The sequence below is a fragment of the Dermacentor albipictus genome, chromosome 5 (assembly GCF_038994185.2).
Source record: "Dermacentor albipictus isolate Rhodes 1998 colony chromosome 5, USDA_Dalb.pri_finalv2, whole genome shotgun sequence".
Lineage (NCBI taxonomy): Eukaryota > Metazoa > Arthropoda > Arachnida > Ixodida > Ixodidae > Dermacentor > Dermacentor albipictus.
The window spans coordinates 85,054,361-85,081,005 of record NC_091825.1 but is presented as its reverse complement, the minus strand read 5'-3'; the positions used below and the strand labels follow the sequence as shown (position 1 = coordinate 85,081,005).

The 26,645-nt window shown below is 47.5% G+C and overlaps 1 protein-coding gene across 3 annotated transcripts in view; it reads left to right on the top strand.

The window, feature by feature from the left end:
- The window catches only part of LOC135905790 (glutamate receptor ionotropic, kainate 2-like), a 352,682-nt gene that overhangs the window by 181,360 nt on the left and 144,677 nt on the right, over window positions 1-26,645 (top strand). For 2 of the 3 annotated variants that reach the window (XM_065436835.2, XM_065436837.2), the window contains 2 exons: window positions 12,119-12,283; window positions 14,935-15,087. In XM_065436835.2, coding sequence (XP_065292907.2) covers window positions 12,119-12,283; window positions 14,935-15,087 — 318 coding nt within the window. The remainder of the gene's footprint in view (window positions 1-12,118; window positions 12,284-14,934; window positions 15,088-26,645) is intronic. The other variant, XM_065436836.2, reaches the window with a different exon arrangement.

Here is a 26,645-nt window from a genome sequence, read left to right as displayed (position 1 = left end):
CGCCTTATGTAATGCCTCCGGGCCTTTAAGGCTTCAATAAATGAAATGAAAAAAAAAGTTCGTCAGCGTCCGTAAAAGGGTTTAAGGCGCACCACGTGGACCACTTCAGATCGTGCGCGGCGCCGCTGCGAATGCGAAATGCCGTCTGGCACGACCTCATAGTTCAGAGCGCCAATACGTCGGATGACCTTGTAGGGTCCGAAATAGCGTCGGAGGAGTTTCTCACCGAGTCCTCGTCGGCGTATCGGGGTCCAGACCCAAACACGGTCGCCAGGCTGGTACTCGACGAAGCGTCGTCGGAGGTTGTAGTGTCGGCTGTCGGTCCTCTGCTGGCTCTTGATTCGCAAGCGGGCGAGCTGTCGGGCTTCTTCGGCGCGCCGGAGATAGCTAGCGACGTCAACATTCTCTTCGTCAGTTACGTGCGGCAGCATGGCGTCAAGCGTCATCGTCGGGTTCCTGCCGTAAACCAGCTGAAACGGCGTGATCTGTGTTGTTTCTTGCACCGCCGTGTTGTACGCAAAGGTTACGTACGGCAGGACCGCGTCCCACGTCTTGTGTTCGACGTCGACGTACATTGCTAGCATGTCAGCAAGCGTCTTGTTCAGGCGTTCCGTGAGACCATTCATCTGTGGATGGTAGGCAGTTGTCCTCCTGTGGCTTGTCTGGCTGTACTGCAGAATGGCTTGTGTGAGCTCTGCTGTAAAAGCCGTTCCTCTGTCGGTGATGAGGACTTCTGGGGCACCATGTCGCAGCAGGATGTTCTCGACGAAAAATTTCGCCACTCCGATTGCGCTGCCTTTTGGTAGAGCTTTAGTTTCAGCAAAACGGGTGAGATAGTCCGTCGCCACGACGATCCACTTATTCCCGGGTGTTGATATCGAAAACGGCCCCAACAAATCCATCCCAATCTGCTGGAATGGTCGGCGAGGGGGTTCGATCGGCTGCAGTAATCCTGCTGGCCTTGTCGGTGGTGTCTTGCGTCGCTGACTGTCTCGGCATGTCTTGACGTAACGGGCAACGTCGGCGGTCAGACGCGGCCAGTAATACCTTTCCTGTATTCTCGACAGCGTCCGGGAGAATCCAAGGTGCCCAGCGGTTGGATCGTCGTGTAGGGCGTCCAGTACTTCTGGACGCAGCGCAGACGGTACAACAAGAAGGTAGCTGGCGCGGACTGGTGAGAAGTTCTTCTTCACGAGCAGGTTGTTTTGTAGCGTGAACGAAGATAACCCGCGCTTAAATGTCCTAGGGACAACGTCGGTGTTCCCTTCCAAATACTCGACGAGGCCTTTTAGCTCCGGGTCGGCTCGTTGCTGTTTAGTGAAGTCTTCCGCGCTTATTATCCCAAGGAAGGCGTCGTCGTCCTCGTCGTCTTGCGGCGGGGGATCGATGGGGGCGCGCGATAAGCAGTCGGCGTCGGAGTGTTTTCTTCCGGACTTATATATTACCGTGACGTCATATTCTTGTAGTCTGAGGCTCCGCCGCGCCAGCCGTCCTGAAGGGTCCTTTAAGTTAGCTAGCCAACACAATGCGTGATGGTCACTGACGACTTTGAATGGCCTGCCATAGAGGTAAGGGCGGAATTTAGCTGTAGCCCAAATGATGGCGAGGCATTCCTTCTCAGTCGTAGAATAGTTGCTTTCCGCTTTTGACAGCGACCGGCTAGCATACGATATCACCCTTTCAAGTCCTTCTTTCCTCTGGACTAGGACGGCGCCGAGGCCTAGACTACTGGCGTCAGTGTGGATTTCGGTATCGGCGTCCTCGTCGAAGTGTGCAAGTACCGGCGGCATCTGCATGCGTCGTTTGAGTTCTTGAAATGCCTTGGCCTGCGGCGTTTCCCACTTGAACGCGACATCACATTTGGTTAGATGTGTTAGCGGCTCCGCGATGGGTGAAAAGTCCTTGACAAAGCGCCTATAGTAGGCACACATGCCAAGGAATCTGCGCACTGCCTTCTTGTCGGTTGGCTGCGGGAACTTTGTGATGGCAGCTGTCTTCTGTGGGTCAGGGCGTACTCCTGATTTGCTGATCACGTGGCCTAGAAACAAAAGCTCATCGTAAGCGAAGCGGCACTTTTCCGGCTTCAGAGTGAGCCCTGATGACTTGATGGCTTCTAACACTGTCGCAAGCCGCCTAAGGTGATCGTCGAAATTTCCGGCGAAGACAACGACGTCGTCCAGGTAGACAAGGCACGTCTGCCACTTCAGTCCGGCTAACACCGTGTCCATGACGCGCTGAAACGTTGCCGGTGCCGAGCACAGTCCGAATGGCATGACCTTGAACTCGTAGAGGCCGTCTGGCGTGATGAAGGCAGTCTTTTCGCGATCTCTCTGGTCGACTTCTATTTGCCAGTAGCCAGACTTGAGATCCATCGACGAGAAGTATTTAGCGTTGCAGAGCCGATCCAATGCGTCGTCCATCCGTGGAAGGGGGTACACATCCTTCTTCGTGATCTTGTTCAGTCGACGATAATCGACGCAGAAGCGTAGGGTTCCATCCTTTTTCTTTACCAGGACTACAGGAGAGGCCCACGGGCTTTTTGACGGCTGGATGATGTCGTCGCGCAGCATTTCGTCGACTTGTTGCCTAATAGCTTCACGTTCTCGCATCGAAACTCGGTAAGGGCTCTGGCGGAGTGGTCGAGCGCTCTCTTCGGTTATTATGCGATGCTTTGCAACTGGTGTTTGTCGAATCCTCGATGACGTCGAAAAGCAGTCTTTGTATCGTCGAAGAAGACTTCTGATCTGTTGCTGCTTACTCATAGGAAGACTTGGATTCACGTCGAAGTCTGGTTCGGGGACTATGCTCATCGGGGTAGATACGGCTGAATCCGTGAGGACAAAGGCATTGCTGGTTTCCACAATTTCCTCGATATATGCGATTGTCGTGCCCTTGTTCATGTGCTTGAACTCTTGGCTGAAGTTGGTTACCATAACTTCCACTTGCCCTCCGTGGAGTCGAGCGATCCCTCTTGCGACGCAAGTTTCACGGTCGAGCAATAGATGTTGGTCGCCCTCGATGACACCTTCTACGTCAGCGGGTGTTTCAGTGCCGACGGAAATAATAATGCTGGAGCGTGGCGGGATGCTCACTTGATCTTCGAGCACACTCAAGGCGTGGTGACTACCACAGGTCTCCGGCGGTATCGCTTGATCTTGTGACAGCGTTATCGATTTCGACTTCAGGTCGATCACTGCGCCATGTTGACTCAAGAAGTCCATGCCGAGAATGACGTCTCGTGAACACTGTTGGAGGATAACGAAGGTGGCAGGGTAAGTCCGGTCATGAACGGTAATTCTTGCCGTGCAGACTCCAGACGGCGTGATGAGGTGTCCTCCAGCGGTTCGAATTTGAGGGCCTTCCCACGCAGTCTTAACTTTCTTCAACTGGGCGGCGATGTGTCCACTCATGACGGAGTAATCAGCCGCTGTGTCGACTAAGGCAGTGACTGCGTGGCCGTCGAGAAGCACGTCGAGGTCGGTGGTTCTTTGTCTGGCGTTGCAGTTAGGTCATGGCGTCGGATCACGGCTGCGTCGTGTTGAACTGAAGTTGGAACGTCGCGTCGTCAAGTCGTCGTTCGTCGGTGTAGTCTTGCCTTCCTGACTTCGTCGGGACGGCGGCGTGTCGTTGTTATGTCGTCGAGATCGTTTCGTCGTCGTCTTCGTCGGCGGCGGAGGATCTTCGTCAGTTCGACGAACAGCAACCGCACCTCCATCGGTTGCTGCTTTTAGTTTTCCGGATATGGGCTCGCAGAGCGGCCCCGGGCTGGGCCGGTGTATGGTCGGCGCTGTGGCGACAGGTAGCGGCCTGGTGACGGCGAACGGGATGGTCGTCGAGGGCTCCATTGAGTAGCGGCGAGGTAGTCGGCGATATCGCGGGGTCGTTCGCCAATCTGTGGCCGCGGTGCGTTAACGGCGAAACCTCGCAGTCCCATCTCTCGGTATGGGCATCGGCGGTACACATGGCCGGCTTCACCGCAGTGGTAGCAGAGCGGGCGGTGGTCGGGGGCGCTCCAAACGTCAGTCTTCCTCGCGTAGGTGCGCTGGGCGACGGGTTGTCGTGTTGGCGGTGGCGGCGGCGTACGACGGAACTGCGGCGTGACAGGGCCCTGGCGCGGTCGCGGAGGGGGTCCTTGGCGGCGTGCGACGGCGGCGTAGGTCATCGCTTGCGGCTCACGCTGCGGCGATTCAGGGGCTACTCCAAGTTGTTGTTGGAGTTCCTCACGCACGGCGTCGGCAATCGAAGCCACTTGAGGCTGTGATGATGGGAACAGCTTTTGTAGCTCCTCCCGCACGACAGCTCGGATAGTCTCGCGTAGGTCTTCGGCGGCCAGTGACTGAACTCCGCCGTAGTTTGTCGAGGTCGTGCGGCGGTCGAATTGCCGGTTTAGCATCTCGAGTGTCTTCTCGATGCTGGTGGCCTCGTGAAGAAACTCGTCCACGGTCTTCGGTGGGCTTCGTACCATTCCGGCAAAAAGTTCCTCCTTCACACCACGCATCAGCAGGCGGACTTCCTTCTCCTCGGGCATTTCAGGGTCGGCGTGGCGGAAGAGACGGCTCATTTCTTCCGTGTAGATCGCGGTCGTCTCATTAGGTAGCTGCACCCGGGTTTCCAATAGCGCTTGGGCTCGTTCTCGGCGTACGACGCTTGCGAATGTCTGCAGGAAGCTGCTTCGGAAAAGTTCCCAGGTCGTTAGGGTGGCTTCTCGGTTCTCGAACCACGTCCTGGCCGCGTCTTCCAATGCGAAGAAGACATAACGCAGTTTGTCGTCGCTGTTCCAGTTGTTAAACTTAGCGACTCTCTCGTACGTCTCAAGTCAGCCTTCCGGGTCCTCGAAAGTTGAACCACGGAACGTCGGAGGCTCCCTGGGCTGCTGTAGCACGATGGGCGATGCCGGGGCTGCCATTGGGGTGGACTTGGTGGCAATCTTTCTGGTCGTCTCAGGCAAAAGTCCGTGCTCCGGCGGCAGTTGTTGAAGACGGCGGCTTGCTCGATGGTCCGGGACTGCGTTGGTGTTGTCTTTGCGTTCCGGGCTTGGATCACGGCTTGTCGGGGGCGTCCGGTACATGGACCAAAAGCCCCTCCACCAGATGTCACGTGGTGGTGACGTTAAGAACACAGTAGCAATACTGTGATAGACAAAACTAACTTTTATTGGGCGAACCTGTGCCCACAAAACAGGCTACACTTATAGCACAACGATAGCGGCGAACACGGTCGGCGATCGTCGAAAATCTGATCAGCGGGTCAAGCGTGTCGGCTTTTATAGAGCAGCCGTCGAATGTTCCAGACTAATCGTTCGGACCCGCGTGCCTTCTACAAAGTTCTACACCATTCGCGACAGGCGAATAAATCAGATAACACGAGGTTCGGCGACAACACACTGCGGATAGAAGCATCGATAAATTTCCAGAAACTTCGGATACATGTAGGCGCGTCCCGCGCTGTGCGACAACATTTGTTAGGGGGCGAAACTTGGTCGCCCGATAAAGATAAGTACACGTGTCAATATCTATTCCCAGCAGTGAACCTTTCTTGCACCGACCCAGCCTTATCTGCCGGTAGCTCCGTGGCATGGTGATATTGTCAATTGAACATGGCTTGGCGCTCCACACATCCACGACCTACAAGCAACGAAGTGTGATTCGTATTCTCTGGAGAAAGGGATGAACGCCCATTTAAATCCACAGAGAAATGGAGCTCACGTATAGGGAAACGTGTCTTGCATTGAGAGGTGTGAGGTGGTTGTGTTGTGAGTTTGCAAACGGCCGTGAAGACTTGCATGACAATGAGCATTCGGTGGTGCCGCATGCATCGCTGACTGACGGCAATTTCTGCGGCGGTGGAGCATATGTCTGAACCGGTGAGGGGAAAATAGTGTTAGGTTCATGGAATAGCACGCGTATTTTTATTTACCCTCATGCACCTTATATTGGCTAATGAAAAATAGGGGCAAGAACTTTCTGAGTCGCCCTCGTATATTGTCAAGTTGTAGCGAGGGTGAAGAGCAGAGCAGCAAAACTGTGAATCACGACACTGACTTTTTGTGAGGCAGACCTGTGTCCACAAAGCCAAGTGACCCTAGCGGCGAACACTGTCGGTGATAATCGAAATCTGACCTGCGCGTCAGGCACGTCAGTCCTGATAGATGATTCATTAGAGGTTCGAGGGTAATCGCCGGTGCTCGCATACTTTCCAGAAGATATGACGCTAATCGCGTTGTGCATGCAATAAGATTGCACAAGGGTCAGCTAGAACGTACGCAACAGATGGAAATAACGATAACATTCGAGTAAGTATCAAATGACGCAGCGCAACGATAACTTGAAGATGTTAACGGGTGCAGTGCAGCTCCCTTAAAAAGATAACACGTTTAAGAACACGTTTCAATATTACGAGATTCTTGTCTGAGCCTCTATTTGCATCAGTACATACACGAAAGAAAGTAACAAATTCCCGTTATTTATACTACTTATAAAAGTGTAACTGATTACAGTTACCAATAAGAATCTACCAAAGTAATTGACCAAGCATTAAACATAATCAATTACATTATTGCTCATTTCTCCCTACTTTTCTGACATTCCCCAAGTACACATTGCATCCTCGGTTCTTCGCACATTGTTTATCTTTATTAGGAAACTATTTTCAAAATTTGATGTGGTAATCTTCTCTCATTTTCTTGTGAAGGCATCTGCAGTGACACAGAAACGCACGTGATTACCGCGCTGAAGCACATTTTTAAGGTGTAACCTATAGGTACACCTTGCTCAGAAGGCTGTCGTTTCTCAATGCCATGACGCTCCGGCCTGGGTCTTCTATGAAGCGCAAAGGTTCATTGCTGCTGGGACTGGGAGAAGGCATCTCTCGATTGGACCAGTGGGAACTGCAAAATCATCTATAGGTGATTCCTTGACATCAACGTCCAAAGTGGTGATCGCTATCGCTCAATAGCAGCACTGTTTCAATTTGTTGCCCGTTTGGTGGACCTCCTCCCGGCGCTCTTCACTTGTTTTCCCATTTAGACCTAGACAACTACTTGTAAAGGCCATTAGCAAAAGTCAGGTTACTTGAAAAAGTATCCAAATCTGAAATATAACGTAACATAAGTCTGAATATTATTCAACTTTTAAATTATCATGTCTTGCAATCGCATAAGTAGTGAGCTGGTGATGAGAATGAGGCAGCTCACGTGCTATTTTCATCCCATTGCACTCTGTAGTGCCCACCAAATTTAGGTAATCAAAGCTGCGTCGCTTGTTATAGCTTGTTTCCTCAGAAATGTAACAGGTTACATGTATTTGGTAAGTGAAAAAAAAAAATACAGTGAGCTTTAAGAGGAAGCGTTAGCTCGGGCCCAACTCCGACGCTGCCTATTCAAATACATGTGAAACGCAAGAACGCTTTTCGGAGATAACGCCTGGACCGATTTTAATGACATTTGTTGCATTTGAGAGAGAAATTTACATTCTAGGGCCTACTGGAGGTGGACTTTCAATTTAGGGCCTGAATTCCGCCAAAAAAATTTTCGAATATTACACCGTAAAAAAAAAATAGAACGAAGTTTACAAATTCATTGTTCTGCATAAAGAATTGATATCACGGATCTGTAAACGGCATCCATTAGATCAATAAAAACGGACAAATTCATCACATCATTTTACATCTTACGTAAATTTGTTACGTTAGTTACGAGGGTTCTGCGAAAGCTGTATTTCCATATTATAATTTTTTTTTATATTCAAGTGTAACATTTCAATTTTGTCAGCTTTAGATGTGCTATTACACGCAATTTACAGAATTGTGGTATCATTTTTCATTGTTGTGTTACAGAGTAGTATATTTGGTAGTTTCGTTTCTTGAAAGTTTCCTATTTTTGCAGACTTTTAATAAAACATTGACGACCTAACTCAGAAATTTGAAACCAACAGTCACTAGACGTTAAGAGTTTCTTTTAAATGCAACAAATCTCGTCAAATTTAATGCAGTGGTTGCCGAGAAAAACGAATCCTCCTTTTACGTGTATTTAAATAGGAGCACTCGAGCTAAAGCTTCCTCTTAACGATGAAACGACGTCAATGTCTAATTTAAAAAAAAAAACAAACGAAGAAATGCTATTAACTGCAAGTAAACAATTTTATGTAATTCGATTCACGCAAGTTTGATTCACACAGCCGCTGTATACGGGGAGACGATGCTGCGGTGGCGTTAGATCGCGCAGCGTGTCGAGAGGAAAGCGTGAGAGATCAGCCCATGCAGCTGCATACAGGCCTTATCCATGAGGTGGTACGGAAGTTGCAATGCAGCGTGTCGATACATTGCCTCAATGCTAACCGCATTTCGGCCCACATTCATGGTGAAGATGGGTTCTGCTGAATTTCTGCACGGAGAAATGGGTACCAGTAGATGTGTGACGCGCTTTCGTCTTAAGCAGGACTCGAACGAAGGACCACATCCCGCGCACTAGTGTGACGCGGCTTAGCCGCAACGAATTGCGCCGCCAGCAGCTTACGTGCCTCGTCCTCGTGTGCCGTATGGTTTGCCGGCCCTGAGCTACACGCAATGCTAGTCGGCGGCAATTGATCCGTCGTGCGGACCCAGCTTTAGCAGTCGGGTCGTGCCGGAGGCTATTGTTGTGCAGAATATTTCTGAAGTGCAAAGTACACTCGCCAGCAGGCACGTACCCAGGATTTTCTTCCGAGGGGGGGGGGGGGGGGCATTTCTGGGTAACATTTCTGTGCAACCCGCGACTCATACAATACCAGTCCGAGCCTTGCCCCTTCACATGCAGCGATCACCAAATGGGGCGTCCGTGCCCACGGCCTCACCGGGCCGGCAGCCAGCAGCGGAGCGTAAACAAACCAACACACTCCGCAATGCCAGCATGCCTAGGGGATAAACACATACAACGTATGCTTGAGAAAACTCCTCCGTAGTGCCTAGGCTGACTCACATATTCAAGGAGCAAAGGCCCCCATATTTTCTGTCTTGCACCCGCTCTTACTCGCGCCTGCGCAGAAACGTCGGGCGCCGTGAGAAACGCCACTCCCCGCTGGACCTAGTAGCAATTCTAAAAACGCCTACCGGCACTACGCGCACTCTGCAAACATCGCAGATCGCTTTCAAGAACGGCATACGGCGCTCGCACGGCCGTGCCCTAAGCAGAAGCCGCCGGAGGACGCCCCCCTATCCCACCCCTCTCCGTCGCCTAGACCCCATGCCTCGCGCGCGACAGAAGAGGGTGTGCTTCCGGCCCGCCTGCTTCGCTCGCCCTCACGAGATCGAGCGCATTGAGTCGCGTTCGCCGGCTGCTGAATGTCCGGCTCACCTCGCTATTCGCGAGGATCGAGCTGGACAACTTACCCATTCGAACGTTACCAGTTGCTTGAATAGTTTTAACAAGAGCGTCGGTCATCACATGAACTGCCGTAAGCGTCGAAGTGCATGCTGTGCGTCCGGTGCAAAACCGTGATAATGACATGTGCTAGCGGTAGCACTGAACGCCGGCACCGCATACGCTCAAAGCGATAGTGCCGACGGTCATCTTCAAGCACCATGCACGGTACAGAGAAGGTCAAGTGAGCGCTCTCAGAAGGAGCGGTAACTCAACCGACCACACTCGGCACTCGGTGACCGGCTTGCTCACTTCTTGCGGCACCGCCGAAGCTTTGGGGTCTGGCCATGCCTGACCTCATCGTAAGTGTGGAGCTGATAACGAGAAACAACGCTCGAATGCCACCCATTGCCCTGCTTTCCCCTTCGAACCTTCAACCACTTCCTTTACAAACCTCCTCCACCGTACCGCGAAGAGCGGGCACAGCTTTCGCAGGAAAACGAGACGCACAGGTGAAGCAGGGAGGTGGGTAGAAGCGTGCCGCAGCATCACGCCTAAGTCTAGACTGAGCGGTGGCAATTTGCGTGATGCAGTGATGCCTACGCGTTACAGGGGCGTACGTAAACCTGGCATGTGTGCGTGCAGGAAGTAAACGTAACAGATAGCATAAATATGCAGTGTAAATCTCGACGTTGTGCTCTCGACAACGCAGGAGCTGCGCAGTTCTATGCTAGGTATTTTTCTATTTCCTTGCGCAATGATTCGGAACATATAACTATTTCACGTTGCCACCAGCACCATAAATTTAGCGATAGCGTTTCGATATTGACCATAGGCCGGCAAAGTAATCAAAATTCTGTCAGACTAAACCACAACTCAGGGGACCAACTGCAATGCATGCTCACTGACCTGGAGAGGCAAAGCAGAAGAGTGGATCTAAAAATTAATCTGCAGAAAACCAAAGTAATGTTTAACAGTCTCGGAAGAAAGCAGCAGTTTACAATAGGCAGCGAGGCACTGGAAGTCGTAAGGGAATACATCTACTTAGGGCAGGTAATGACTGCGGATCCGGATCATGAGACAGAACTAATCAGAAGAATAAGAATGGGCTGGGGTGCGTTTGGCAGGCATTGTCAGATCATGAACAGCAGGTTGCCATTATCCCTCAAGAAAAAAGTGTATAATAGCTGTGTCTTACCAGTACTCACCTACGGGGCAGAAACCTGGAGGCTTACGAAAAGGGTTCTACTCAAATTGAGGACCACGCAACGAGCTATGGAAAGAAGAATGATAGGTGTAACGTTAAGGGATAAGAAAAGAGCAGATTGGGTGAGGGAACAAACGCGAGGTAATGACATCTTAGTTGAAATCAAGAAAAAGGAATGGGCATGGGCAGGACATGTAATGAGGAGGGAAGATAACCGGTGGTCATTAAGGGTTACGGACTGGATTCCAATGGAAGGGAAGCGTAGCAGGGGACGGCAGAAAGTTAGGTGGGTGGATGAGATTAAGAAATTTGCAGGGACGGCATGGCCACAATTAGTACATGACCGGGGTTGTTGGAGAAATATGGGAGAGGCCTTTGCCCTGCAGTGGGCGTAACCAGGCTGATGATGATGATGAAACCACAACTTGTATTTCTTGCTTGAGGCCCCCACTCAGTGCACAGGTTCTCCGAAGTTCAACGCAGCCTTGGTTCTAACGGATTAAGTTTCACCGCAGTTTAATTTGGCCGGGGCCTCGCCCAAGTTCAGACTCACCAAGACTCACCACCAAGCACCAAGACTCAGCTAAGCCTCACTCCACAGACTTCTAATCAGCCAGGCCTTCTACCCTCATTTGGACTCAAGCTCACCAAAATCTTATTCAGGCGTGCTTTTTTATACACTCGACTTACGAGTCAGTCTCAGTCATTGGGCTCATGAGCGAGTTTTCCGACCTATGCTCAGAAGGCACATGCGCCATGTTTCCTTATATGACATCAGATGTTTTCTGTGCGACGCCTTTGTCTCATTTTCATGATCTGAGTTATAGTGTGATCGTGATTGCATGATGGTCTTTGTTAGACAGCTGGCCAGCGCCATTTATACGTGAACTCTGAAACTGCCCTTATAAACCCTTGCTGTAAAGACACCATACCACGACCTACTGCTTGGCTTCGGCCACAGTTTGGCAACAGAGATTACATAAATGTTATTGAACGCATATACGCAGTTTAGGGATGATGGATACATATCATCGAGGGCGCTATGTAACCAGCGTTTCAGTTATCAGTTTAATTTTACATGCTGAAAACAACTACAACGTCATGTGAAATAAAGCTGAAGCAATTTTTAGTAGGCTCGCAAACCTTCGGTATGGTTACACGAGTTCGACGTGGTGATGCCTGTGAAGGAACGCAAAAAAAACAACAACATGAAACATAGAACGACAGAGCAAGAGAGAGAAAGCAAGGAGAGAAAGGAAAGTCAGCCAGACGAGCCTGCGGTTTGCTGCATTATACCGTAGGTGAGGTATATAGAAAAAGCAAAACAGGACGAGAATGAACAGTGCGTGAACGCAGGCTTCTGCACAGGAGGACTATAACAGTCACTGAGGCTGGTGCGCTTCACGAACGGCACTGTGCGCGAATGGCTTCGTTGCGCCAGCGACTGATGTGGCCACGATCCTAGTATCTTTGGCTCAGAAAATTTCCTCGAGTGCAGCAGGTTTAATGTTGACGGTAGAGGAAGGCGGTGGATGTCGCTTATGTGACGCGCTTATGTGACGCGCGCTCGTGCGCAGGACACGCACACGCTGGACATGACGCGTTTCCAGGGAGTGCTGGCCAACGTGTCAGCGCTGCGGCTGGTCGACCTGGACAAGGAGGAGACCAAGAAGCTGCTCCACGACTGGACAAACTCGGAGCTGCGCTTCGGTCACCGGGCTCTGGAGATGACTGCGCTTAGGGTAAGCGTGCACCATCACCAAACTCTAGCAGGCGCAGCGACATACAAGCAAACGCTATCGTGAAATCATGTTACCGAACTAGCAGCGCTTCGATGAAAACCGTTCGTTCCTACGAAGCGGCGCGAATGGTTTTGAACATAATGAACATGATCTGCAGAACTTTTTTCACAGAATTGGACGCGCAGAAAGCCATAATCGCGACTGTGGCCATAGGGACGAAAGCAAATGCTTCCTTTTAGTGCGTTTATGCATGATACGCTAAGACATATATTTAGAGAGAGAGAGAGGGAAAGCATGTCTCGAAAGACAGGGAAGGTTTACCAGTGGTAGTTCTGGTATGTTACCGCACAGAAGAATGAATGGTAGGGAGACTGTTGCCAAGAGTTAGCATGCGACCGTGATGTCTAATAGATTCGAAGAAATTTCTTCAGGACCGTGGCATAACTCGATGCTATTAGTGCATGTACTAGCGCCATACGATGCCTTCATACTAAAGCCCCGTTGATATAGTGCTTCATTACTACAGCTATTCAGCGCGTATTACGTTAGGTATCAGCGGCGTTGTATCAATGTAGGTATCAATCCGGTGTTGTAGTCGGCGGCTTCAACGAACGATGGTACCCCAAGTGGCCGACGGCAAAGAGTAAAAACGCGTCAGAAAATTCTCGGATTGACGCCATAATCCCCTGGGAGGTTTTTCTAAGCAGAGTAAATTCATCTGAGTGGGAATCGAGCCTGGCCATCCGGGGTGCGAGAGGAGCAGAGGAGCACGCTTCACCGTAGCCACGGTGGCTCCACGTTTCTGGTTGTCTAGAGGTGCATCTTGTGCGTGCATCATTGCGCACGCCGTGTCGCAGCCATCTGGCTGACTGAACGTTATAGAAGATGGCGCAACGTCATGAGTGTGTAAAATAAGAAGTGCTGATATCCACTTCCACACCACTGAGCGGTCCATCGAGTTATGAACTCCTCACGGGCAAGCGAGCGCGTTGAGACACTTGGCGCCTTTTCATTTGGCCTCATCGAGGTGCAGTTGGAACGCTGGCGAGGTCTTGCGCGACAGCAAGGAACGCGCAAAAAAAAAAACTTTATTAAAGGGATGAATGCTTTCGCATTCCCACAAGTAAGCAGTCTTAAGTGTATCTTTCCAATTTTTTGCTTGTACTATATGCTCAAGAAAATGCCTGTGTTAAGCAGCACATACTTAAGGCGCGAAGTCACCTGACATTTGGCCCTCACTGCTGCTTGTTTTGGATGATGTTTCGTATGCAACTCACTCCACGTTTCTCTATTAGTGCTGCTTAAGAACAAGCCATGGAAAAAGCAACCGCTAGCGGCAACGCCTTACCGCTGGAGAATATTTAGGTCTCTGACTGCTGCAAGTTCTTTAAAGTAGCTGTCATGTGGTAGAAACATAGAGAATCGACAGTACCTTTTTCTTGATATCTAGAGAGAGAGAGAGAGTTGGAGGGGGGGTTGCCTTATGGCATACTACAAAGAAACGAAGCTTCAGTAACTGTCAGTAGTGAGAATCCCCTGGAAAATGCATTATAAGTTCTGTTATTTAGGAGGCCACTCGACCTCAGTAAGAGCTCCCCGGTTTGTATCATGCTTGCCCAACTACCTACACCTAGTGTTTAACAGCGTACCCACCACTGGAAAATCCAGGTGTTTATTGCTAGGCCACACATTTATTTTACTTGGTTGCGGCAGAGAGCACCGTCCTAATCCGTAAACAAGATTACTCATCGAGGCAGACGTTGCTTGCGTAAATATTTGAAATGTATATCTGACTGATCGCATATCTGACTGGAATTTACGAGTTGTAGCCGGTGAAATTACAAGGAATGCTCACTTCTGAGAAGTTTGACGATGGCACTGGTTTAGCAATTTGCGCCATCAGACTTGCGGCAAGACAGCACTGCTGTTCCACGTAATTTTCGAAAAAAAAAGGACCTTTTAAGCACTGAAGCACCAAAATAACTGGACCACCAATGCATTTAGTTGCCCGCTCTCGTAATAAATGTATCGAAACTAATGTCATCTTCAAAATTGATTGGCGAAGCTTCGCAAATTGAAATCGGCGCCGTAAAGTACTTAGTTAAATCAGTTAGCGACAACTTGTTTTTAATGAAAGATTAAGCTCATTTATTTATGAATGTAATGTGCACTGCTTTGAGTAATTTGGCTTAAAAACTTAGATCTTGCTAGATTTCGTACCAAGATTTAGAAATTTGACATATCGTAAGAATATATATATAAGTAACAAACGCGCCCGAAATATCCGTCACAGTCATTGCACGCATTTAGGGAAAAATTAGCCTAAAAAAAGCTTATGCAGATCGAACGCACATTTTTCAGTCAATGTGAAGCGAATATATGTGTACCGTTGAATCAAAGTCTATAACACTGCGCCACCAGGAACGCAATTAAGTTTATTTTTCGTAGGTTTAAGCCTTTCCGCAGACACCAGCAGCCACAGGCGGGAGCGTCCGAGTGGATCCGCAAAAAAATGAAAAAAAAATGCTTTCCTTCAAAAGAACACAGCGATGGGCCTGTGACATACCACAAGCTTTATGTCAACACCAACACAGCTTGGATTTTTGCAGTCAAACTGACAGCCTGCTTTCGGTTGTACTGTGTGTTCGCAGACAGAGCTGGCTCTGCTGTTCGACGCGGTGTCGCTGTTCGCCCGAGCGCTTCACGACATGGAACACGTGGAGAACTTCGAGCTCAAGTCGTTCTCCTGCGAGGCGCCTTCCAACTGGACCAACGGGGAGGCTCTCCTGCAGCGCATGAAAACGGTGCGAGACGTTTTGGGCAACGCCTTTCTTCATCGCCTGCGTTCATTCCTAGTGCACTAGAATTGTGGCGTCTTATGAGGTCACTACCTAAGTCATCGAGTGAGTGTTTGTGTTGAAATCTATGACATCCATACCTAAATCTACTAAATCTTAATTTTACGATTTCTTTTACTTAGCAAAGTGCGTACAATTTCGCAAAACACATTCAAGAGCCGAAGTGACTGAAACCCTCAAAGTAACGACCTTAACTGTACGTTTCGCCCGACCTAATGAAATTTCAGGGGAGAGAAAGGAGGAAGGAAATATGTGTAAAAAATGGGCATGGCAGGTTGCATATTTCAAGTTATCAATGACATTGACACGTTAAGAACGTTTGGCGCTCTTGTAAGGGACCACAAGACGCTCTCAATAGGCTTGCTGTCTAAGTGCCTACGCAGGCACTTAGACAGCTTCTGTTTTCTTTTTCCTTTTTTGAAACTGTCATCTGCATAGGTTTCTTTAGGTGTGTTTGATTGAACGAAAATCTTGATTTACCTGAAGATTCGCGGGCGCCAGTGATTTTGTTAACTCTAGGTTCAATTATATCTAGAAAAAGAAAATAAATTCTGATCGAAGAGTAACCACCGGCGACTCACTAAAGAAATGTCGATTTTCTTCACTCCATGTCCCCTTGAAGGCAGTATTATACGGCAATTTTAATGTTGGTGTTTTCGAAATCTACCTACATGTTTTGCCTGTCAGCGCATTGGATCTTGTGATCCAGAACAAGGGCTAGCAGTCGGCGAATACACACTAAGTGACTCGCCTTTGATCACACAAAGCAATAAACACAACCCCACGTCTTTCCGAAGGAACCCGCAATGCCCACTCCTTTGAAGTTGCTCCTTAATGGGTTCCTTGGCATCCATCGATGCAGACTAGAACACTCAGTCGGTGAGTACGTTCATGCGGAACGATGAGCTGGACATGCCAAGAGTTGTTCAACTGATAATCAGTATATATGATTTGGCCACTGCCATAGAAGAGCGCTCAATCGTGACTAACACCGGATATTGAATGCGGAGGTGCTCATTTAACGCTGCTTTTTTCGCCATTCCTGTGGACTTCTTCCGTTTTCTTCTACGAAGAACTAGGTTCAGAGATTACGCTCGCAAAATATACTCAAGGTTATCTTCCTCATTTTTCTGCTTAACGCAATAGGAAATGCTAGACGTGACATATTGTAAGGCTCAAAGCCTTTTTTAAATGTGCCAAAATTGACTTAGCGTTCTCTTTTGGTCCTCAGCAGACTTTATGACTTTTAGCAGGGAGGGGGGGGGGAGGTGTTAGTTACATATGTTTCAAGTAGCGGGATGGTTTTCTGGTGTCATACGTGTTCCGCAAATAATAATCATAAAGAAAAGGTGGTTGGGTGGATGGATGGAAAAACTTCACTGACAGTCCTGAGATACGCGATTATCGCGCAGCAGGCCGCTTTCACGTTGGGACGGGCAGGCCGAGCCTGGCGCTAGAGTACCACAGCCTGTATCTTATCGTGTCGAAAGTAAGCTTTATTGCTTTTATCTCACCGTGCAAATAATACGTCTAAACGAAACGGTTAGAAGTACTAGTCTTTCCACAATTCAATTTCACTGATCGAGAATACTCCTGCATTCTAGGATAGGCTCAGACTCCGATTCAAAGGTGCGATAACTTCAAACCGGACAATGAACTTGTCACTTGAATGCAAGTACCCAAGAAGAGAGTTTTCATTTGTTCGCATGTGTATTTTGACAATCGCAGCGAACTTCCTGCAGTGAATGCAGAAGTTAAGGTGTGTAGTCGTGCTTTAGCATAACCGTCGTGTGTTTTCCCATTAAAGAATTGCAGAGCGCTAAATCATCGGCAGCTCTACCTTTGCACGTAGAATGCCATAGGTGGTCCATGATGGTAAGAGCCACGGCAACTTAGACATACATGCTATTCAACAAAGATGTAAATATATATAAAAAGGGCATGTAGGCCCCTCAGCTAATCTTAACCAAGCTGTTGATCGAAAGAAAAAGGGTTGAGAAACGTGGTAACATACAACTATAAGACCTCCGGCCTTCGGTGGTATGACTTCTGGCAACGGGAAGCCATTGGCCTTAAAACCGTGCCTTACACCATGTTTCTTTCAATTATTTTTATTGAACAGCTTGGCTAAAGTTAGCTTGGCCAGCCTACCCGACTTCAATCTAAGTATAAGGACTCATGAAGTTCCTTTTTGTTCCTGCCTCAACAGAAAAATACAGTTTGCTGGTGAAGCTTGCTCAAAATTGCTAACCATAGTCATCTCCTGTAAACGATTGTAATTTGCTTTCAGGATGGTGTGCGAGCAAAGTAATGAGGATGCATAAGTCTTCTCATACGTGTTCGGATTAGGCGTTATGCTGGCCTTACTTATTATCCCATCACTTACGCTACCGGCACCTAATCGCAATGAATACATGGTAGCAGGAAGCCGCATGTAATGATTAGTTCATGGGTGTCTTTTACTTAGGGAAAGAATATGTGCTCATTCTAATATTGTTCACGGCCCCTTTACTACACTGTACCACTGCCCTCACCAATGCAACCTCCCTCCGCCGTCTTCGTGTAGAACACTGACTGGAGATGGAAGGGTAATTACGGTTAAAGCATGCAAATAAACGCAGTGGCATATTCAAGTCCTTTTATCGACCCCAGGTTGTCGAAATTTCCGGAGTCCTCTACTACGGCGTACCTCATAATCAGAAAGAGGTTTTGGCACGTAAAACCCCATAATAAGATCACAGGAAATTGCTGGAGCATTCCTAACAAAAAAATGTTATCAGTATACTTGACCATAATTGCAACAGGAAAGATTGGGTTAATTGAGGAACGTTTGCCAAGTATACACAGCACTAAAAACTATTCTTTTCCAGCGTTCCTGCACATTGAACACTTTTGTCTGGAGAAAGTATATAACACAACTAAAGCGAGTGGGATGCCTTGCACTTCTCATCAAGGTAACACCTTGTGCTCTAGGAATTTCTTCACACGATTTTCCTCACTCCTAGCCCCGCATTGCCATTTCTTATTTGGTCCGTCCCCACCGCATGCTTCTGAGATTTATTGCAATTTCTTAGGATACCGCTTCCATGCGATTGCTTAGAAATGGCCAGAGAGACCTGACCAAGGGTCAAATCCTCTTCGCGCCACCGAAGATCGATCGCACCAGCCTGAAGCCTTGGACGAAAGCGAAAGGACGGTGGACAGCTGTTCCATCTTCATCTAGAGAGATGCTGTCTCCAGGGAAGAGATTGCCGTCTAGACCAAAAGAACTTCCGCTTTCTTCACACACGTGCCTGCGCTGCAGTTCATACGGGACCTCTACAGGACCTTTTGCCTTCATCTCCTCGGACAAAGCTAGCCAGAGACATTGGTCGAGATGGTTTTGTGTATCTGTCACACATATTTTCTTCGTCTACGATTCTTTCCTGGGGTTGTGTACATGCTACAGCAGTTTTCCATTGGGCATTCTTCGTCGTGTCATTACCGTTCTTTGCTTGAGACAGACGCTTGCACTCCCACCTGTACCGAGACCGGTCAGCTTAAGCTTTCTTATTCCTGTAAACAAAATCTACAAACAGTGCGACACAGGATGAAGGAAGAGAAACACCTACCAGCCCAAATGAACACGCTGTTCATATTCAGGCGCAGTAAATTTAGTCATTAGGCAGCAGGAGTTTTCGTTTCTGAAATAACGGCTTTGAATGCCTTCATATTTGTTTATTAGAAATACTGCAGAGGGCTCCTCAGGCCTATGCAGAAGAGGGCACACAAGGAACAGATTACTCCTATGCAAGATATAAAGGTATAGGGTAACAATTGCCATAGAAACAAACAAGGTTTCAGGAAATGTACATGAGATTTAACATATTTAAACGTTGCATATGAAGGTGTTAATAAATACGAATAGAGCGACATTGTGTTTGCACATTGGTGAGACAGCACATGAAGTGTCACGTAGCGGTCATCCGCAGTCAGCGAACACGCAGACAAAGCTGTTTCCACTTCGGTTATATTGCACAAGTGACTCAACCGGCACTACAGCTCCACCGACATGTTGGGAAGACGTTCCTTGAACGAAATGTATTGAACACGCATGCATTCACTGCTAAGTGCGTATAGAACGTATAGCCTGCAGGTTTAAACGAGGAGATTTGGGCGCGGGCAGCACAGAAATAAAGAAATTGACTTTCACTCGTCGGTGAGATTCAGTGGCATTCAGCAGCAGTCCGTGACTCCGAAATAATTAGCAGCCTTTTTCATAATCGCTCAAGTCATACTTTTTTTTTCGCCTCAATTTTGTCATCATCCTAATTGTCATTATGTTCCCATTTATCTCTATTAATTGCGGAGACGAAGCCCTCTCAGGTACCCTTACTTTGTTTCGGGCAATCAATTACTTAGCCCGTAAAATTTCTGTGATATTTCCACTCTGCTGTCGTGTTCGCAAAGGTCTCCTCCTACAAATGGTCATGCTTTTGTCACGAGGGTACACCACTGGTTACTGACTAGAGTTTTCTTTTCCTGGTCGTGTTATAACCATCATTATTTCCATCTGCTTGACCTCATGGAACTGTTTTGGTAAAATTATGCGAGGCAGACGCAGTTACTGAGTATGGTCGGAGCTTGAGCTTGTTGCGTGCACACTGCGGGATGGCTTCCAGCAGAAAATTACGAAATGTCATCTGCGTTCCATAATACTGTTTCCTGATGGAAATATTTCTTGCATTGGCTTAATCCGACGAGTACCTATTGTATCGCCAAAGCCACAAATCTTAGAGTCTCTATAATAAAAGAGCTTTTTCATACGCAATGTATTTATTTATTTATTTATTGTTAGCAGTATTTTTTTATGTAGCAGGTGCGACAAATATGTGCATGCTGGAGGTGTCACATGGGTGGATGGCAGGCTACAAGTTCAGAAACATTGCTCGTGACCCTTCTCTAGCAATTCCTGTGAGGTGCCACTGTTCGATGTTAGGCCAAGCGTCGCTAATGGACCGCCACTGTTATCACCACCTTCCCGCTTCGGAACTGGCTCCCCCACTTGCATCTATGCTTTACTCGGATGACCTTGGCTGCCTGCGTAAACTCCTGCCCGACGCGCTATAAGGCATCTCTTTTTTTTCTAAAAATTACCTGGACTACTTGCGTGAAGAAAATATACGTCTCCGCCATGACAACGCACAAAGCAATTCTCGCCAAGTGCACACTGTTGCTTCCCTTCGTCAAGAACTTCAGTAGTTAGTGCGCCGAGCTAGCAGAGTGCCCCGTGAACTAACGCTGCTTGCCCCTTCTGCTGGCAAGCTGGCGTCATTCACATACAAACCTTCCCTAGGAAAGACCGCAACAAGTGCCGACGTACTCACCTACAGTGACTGCTCTATATCAGGGCTGTGCCAACAAGAATACCACTGAAACGACAAAAAGGAGAAGTGTTGCTTCGATCGGTGCTTCTAGTGAGTCGGCATTAGCTGTTGCCCAACGACCCAAGCATCCCAGATAATTTATTGTGCCGCAGCTTTCCCCTGAAACTTCCCCTACACACGGCATTGATCACTGTGTAATTGTTTACCCTGTCTCCTCGATGCATCAAAAGAAAGCATGACTCCTATTCTTCATTCCACGAAGCTATTATTAGCGGAGCTTTCACATATCTTGACGAACCGTCATGCGGCCAATGCATTAACTTTGCAAGGCATTTCATGGTGAGCTTCAGTATGACAAGCTTCATGTTACTATGGTGACAAATGTTAGGCAAATTTTCGCTGTTACCGAAATGCGAAAACAACTTTGTACTTAGGTTTAGGTTCGCGTTAAGGAACCCCAGGTGGTTAACATTTCCGGGTACCCGCACTACGGCGCGTGCCTCATTGATTTATTATTATACCTGCATGTACAATCTGTACGCCCGCCTATTATTGTCTCGGAAAGAGACTGGCAGTAGTGAAAATAAGAAGTAATTGATGAGAGAGTAGTCCGGGCACGTCAAACCCTATAAATAAATTTTTATAGGCAAATTGTGTAATTTGGGCGTCTTTCACAGAACTCTGGTAGACTTCGTACCAGGGTGCCTGAACTGTGTCCAAAGTGATGTTTTCTATTTCCTAATTGTTGTTTGTTAAATGTTGTTGCCGCTTGTTTCCGCATTTTTGTGATAACCGAAACCTGGGTGCGTATTGACATCTTGTCATGTGACCTGCTCCCGCTTAACTGCGGCGTATTTTGCGGTAACTAAGATGTATGAGGAGTCAAAGAAAAATGGGGCGTTGTCCGAGTTATTGTTGACTGGTCCCTTAAATCTTGGTTGCTTATACACTGCATACCAATCGTTATGGATAGAAATAAGTCTGGTGCATTTTCAAGAAATAATCATTGGATCTTTTTATAGTACTTTCGAACTTCAGTCCTGTGATATTTGAAGAGGTCATCACATCTATTGAAAGTATTGTGACCACTCTATCGAAGCATCAACTGCCTATTGTTAGTGACTTTGACACATCTGCTATTCAGTGGACCAACTACACCTATTGCCACTACAATAGTTCGCAACAAGCAAATGCAGCTTTTTTAGATTTCCCTGCTTTTAACTCCGAAAAGTAATGCCTGTCAAATCTGCTGAATGTCCGTACATCTGACAAAACAAAAATGTCAGTGTCGCGCGCTGACATTTATCTTCTTCGTCCTGGAAAGTTTCAGCCCCCCCACCCCACTTTAATTTCCCGTGTACTTGTCGTCCTTACGTCATAGCTGTTCACATGGGGTCATTAAATTTCGTCGCTTTTCTGTCAAATCTGGTGGCCATGTTTTCAAAATTTGCTCTGCGCTTGAGTGGTCTCCTATGACTAGCATGTACTACGTCGACGAGAAAGCAAGTCTATCGGTTTACCGAGATAATTCTGGATGGCATGTAAGACTACGCACCCCTGCACAAGTCAAAACGATATAAATTTCCCCATTGGTTATTTCTGCGATCTAGAACTGATATATAACGTTAACAGCGTGCTCACAGAAAAACCAAAGTACTTGAGCTCAACAAATGAATAGAATTCCGCCTCAGGTGGTGCTTCTGTAATCACTTGTATAACCTGGTTCAGAAGGTGTTACATTGAGTCGTTGGAGAAAAACGCCTGTTACTGGCCAGCGGACTTTTGGAGACACTCTCGTATGCGCTCCAGCAAACGTGGCGCTGTATCCATCTGCTCGGTGCCTGCGGTAAAGAAGTGCAAGCAGTCGCTGATTTTTTCGCTGTTCATTTTAACCCCTCTATAAACCTCCCCCTGATGGCACTGTCCACTTGACACGCTCTTCTGTTTCAACTTCCAGCTCCGGTGCTCTTTCACAAAAATAATATCAACCGATACCTCTGGCGTCTTGGGCCATCTTTGCCCTGTGATCCACATGACATCACGGCGGCCACTATTAAAGTCTATGGTAGCATTTCTGCACCTATGCTGACATAAATCTTCAATCTCTCTTTGAAGAATTGCTTTGTTGCATACTTAGAAAACCATTCATGTTTTTTCCGGTCTTTAAGTGAGCATCAAAATGGATGTAGCCAACTGCCAGCTGATTTCTTTTCTTTCTGCACTTTTCCAGCTTTTGTAATGAGCTATTCGCAGTGTATTGTTGTTCGGTGTAAAAATAGCCTTGTTCCAAATCAACATGAACTTCTTTCTGGCGGCTCAAAGATCACCAACTATGTTAGCTTTATTTTGCAGGTTTGCACGCCCATCACGCAAAGAGGGTCAGTTGATGCTTTGTACCGCGACCTAAGCAACGTTTTTGACGTAGTCAGTCATCTGTCACTGTTCCAGAAGTTTGCGCAATAGGGTGTTGAAGGTGATGTTGTAGTTATACTACCCAGCTATCGCCTCGATAGGCCCTGCTTCGTGAGTGTCAACGATCAATCTTGTTTTGTTTGTAAGGTATCTAGGGCTGATGCACAAAGGCTGCGTTTTAGGTCCGCTTCTATTCCAAATTTTCATCAACGACCCTTCCTCAGCAATTCAGAAGTTTTCGTTACTTTTTCCCGCTGATGACATCAAAACACTTAAGGCGATACAGAGCATCAGAAACGGCCCCACTGTGCATTCAAACCTATGCTTATTCTCTGAATGATGCCAGTGAAAAGAGCTTACTCAATATTCGTGGAAAATGTGAATTTTATCATATTCGCATTAAGGCAATATTATCGCCTTGATTTATTCTGTCGATCACGCAGTGTTGACCAGGGCAGCTTCCCCGCCCATACTAAGCGCGTAGCATCACTAGGGCTCTGCGCGCTCAGTAATCCCTGCAGGCTTACAAGACATTTCTGTAGCTCACTTCTTTTCGTGAACTGTTTCATCCACGTGTCTCCCATTACTTGGCCGTTCCTGAGTGGTGTGGATTGGCACAAGCAAACCAATTGGCATTACTCGCCAGCGTTTGCAGAAAACATTAAGTGTTACTGGGTGTCCCTGCAAAGAATTTAAACAAATGTTAAAGGTCATGTATGGTAGATAGCACAATTAAGATCCGTGAGCTGGATTGCCCAGAAGGCGGGCAATATTTCCATAAGAAATCTAAAGGCATAATTTACTAATTAGCAAACATCCACTAATTGTGTTTTAACTAAATACTTGCAGCATTTATCGCAATTTTCGAGCTTTACCCTGGGACTTCGCAAGGTGGATCCAACTGGAACGAGGTCTCAAGATTAAGCTAGCTTCAAGATAATATTTCCAAATTTTGCGAAGAAATAAAATGGTGGTCTAGGTTTTTTGTGCTTCAATTCGTAAAGCGGCGCTTATTTAAAAACAGTAAGTGGAACGACAGTGCATGTATACAACAACTTTGATGACTCATATCTCGGTAATGATGTTATCTAGGGAATTGCATTCCAATGAATATTTTTTGGCAGTCTCACAAGCTAATAAATGTAAAATACAATATCTGACCTAAGATTATTAGTTCAAAACGTAATTAGTGAATTTCCGGTGATTAGTACATTATGCATTTAGATTTCGATTTCCCGGCCAACTAATATCCACCTATTCGAGTCCACCAGCTCAAGCACTGGAATTCTGATATCACAACATGCATTTTTTAAAAGTTACTTAACGTCTTTACAGAAACATCTGATATACGCATCGTTTTTGACCGCGCACATCAACATTTCTAGTCTGAATAAATATCCTAAGCTTCAGTCACTTAGCTGCAGACGCACGCATACCGATGTCTTCATTTTGTACAATAACATTCATTAAAATATTACTTGTTCTAATCTAGTTGAATCTGTTTACCTGCGGGCTCCACAGAAGGCAACCAGGGAACATAGGCCCTTACACGTTCCTGCCTCTTTCAGCAGACACTCACCTCTACGCACAACGTAGAATCTTTACAGCTGTCATTTTCCGCACTTGTTATCTTTGAAAATGTGTTGTCTTCTTATTGTTTTGAAACCGCACTCTCTCTTGAGCCTTCTTTCCAGCTGTGCTACTCGCCTAACCTCCCATGGTAGATGCCTCCATCCGTGGGGACAAAGAAGACGAACTGGTTCTTGTACACATCATTGTTTTGGTTTCTTTGGAAAATTATAGCTTTTCACCGCTCCCTTTTTCGGCGATAGAAGTGGGATTTATCGAGCACCCTACAGACCTGCCAGCGTCTGCGGGAGCTACTCAGAGCAAGAGGAACAGCCCTGGGAGCCAACCTGACAGCAATGACACCGAGCTGCGCCCTCCTTCAAATGACGCCACTGCGGACGATGAAAGCTTCGAGGTCTACACACGCCGGAAAGTGAAGGGACCAAATAATTGAGGGTGCTCCACGTAAAGTCGACTGTGATTCCTACTCCGAGAGGTCCGGAGCATACAATGCTGTTTGTTCCCGAGACGGCTACAGACAATCTCACCCGGCTCAATAGACAGACCATCTGTTTATCTGGAAGTTCGTACTCCTCGAGAGCTAAAATACGTAAGACCTAATAACAGCAAGAAGGTGCTCGCTATCGATGTTCCTAACCCAAGCGCCTTGGATCCGTTGATGAAGATTACGCAGCTGGATGATATCAACGCGCGCTGCCGCATTCCGCAGAACTTGCAAACCACTTCAGATGTGATTTACGACATCGATGTCTCAGTCTGCGACAGTGATCTGCCTGTATTGAGCAAGACAACGACAGAGAGCATTGCCATAATACAAGCTCGTCGCATTGGCAAATCAACTTGCGTGAAGCTCCTCTTCAAATGTGATTGATTACCTATGGTCGTACGTGAAAGTCGGCCATTTTCGTCATGCTGTATGGCCTTGCGTGCCGTGGCCTCTACAGTGTCGGAGTTCTCATAGAATGCGGTCTGTAAGAATACAGGCATATTGAACTGAAATTGTATATGATCACTGTAGTCCGACTCACACAGCTCTGACACTTGTCGTTCAACGGACAAGTGCTGCAGCTGCGAGGGTGCGCACGATGCCACTTCGAAAGATTACCCGTTACAGAAAAATGAAGACAGCATCTTGACAGCAGATGGTAAGAGACCATTTCACACATAATTAGGCCGCAAATAAAGTGATATCAAAAATAACTTATGAGGTTTTACGTGCAAAAACCAATTTCTGATTATGAGGCACGCAGTAGTGGAGTACTCCGGAAACTTCGACCACCTGGGGTTGTTTAACGTGCACCTAAATCTAAGTAAACGGGTCTTTTCGCATTTCGATGTGTTTTTGCATTTCGCCCCCATCGGAATGCGGCCGCCGTGGCCGGGTTTTGATCTCGCGACCTCATGCTCAGCAGCCCAACACCATATCCGCTAAGCAACCACGGTGGGTGCAACCTTTAAAGTGAGGCGCCGCCGTTCCCGGCACAACAAGTCAAGAAGTGCACATTCCGGCGAAGGCTGGTCGTCAGCCGCTCACGTCATGCATTACCAGCTCAGATGAGAGAGGGACCCTAGCCATCACTGATTTAAGTGAAGCATGCCTACCTCTACCGAAGCTATGCCAACTCGCTAAACCACAATACACGACTCGTCTACAGCTGCAAATGGCTCCTTAGCAGGGCCTGCAGCAGCTCACGGTGTAGGCCAGGACTTGCAAGTTGTCGCAATGCTCAGGTCACTCATGAATGCTATGCGTGCATTACTGACGAACCTAGACGCTCTGAATGCTCGCACTACAGGTACTGGATGCGATGAATCCAGTACTTGCAAGTTTTGAACAGCGTCATGGCGCATTCACCGCTGTTGTTATGTAAAGATCTCAGGGAAGCATCTCTCATTATGTGAAATGCTCAAGGCCTGAGATCATGAATTTCAAATTTTTGACCTTTCATTTGTTGGAACAAGTTTCCCGTCATCGTCGTCGGCGAATCAAACTTTCAAACAACAATTCGGCTATCGGGCTCTGAAGCTTTCTCATTCACGATGGGTAGCGTTTTTCAGCAAAAACTGTCGTTTGTGTTCGGTGTGAACTCACTTGCGTGCTGCGTGAAGTTTTGCCTCACGGCGACCATCAATACC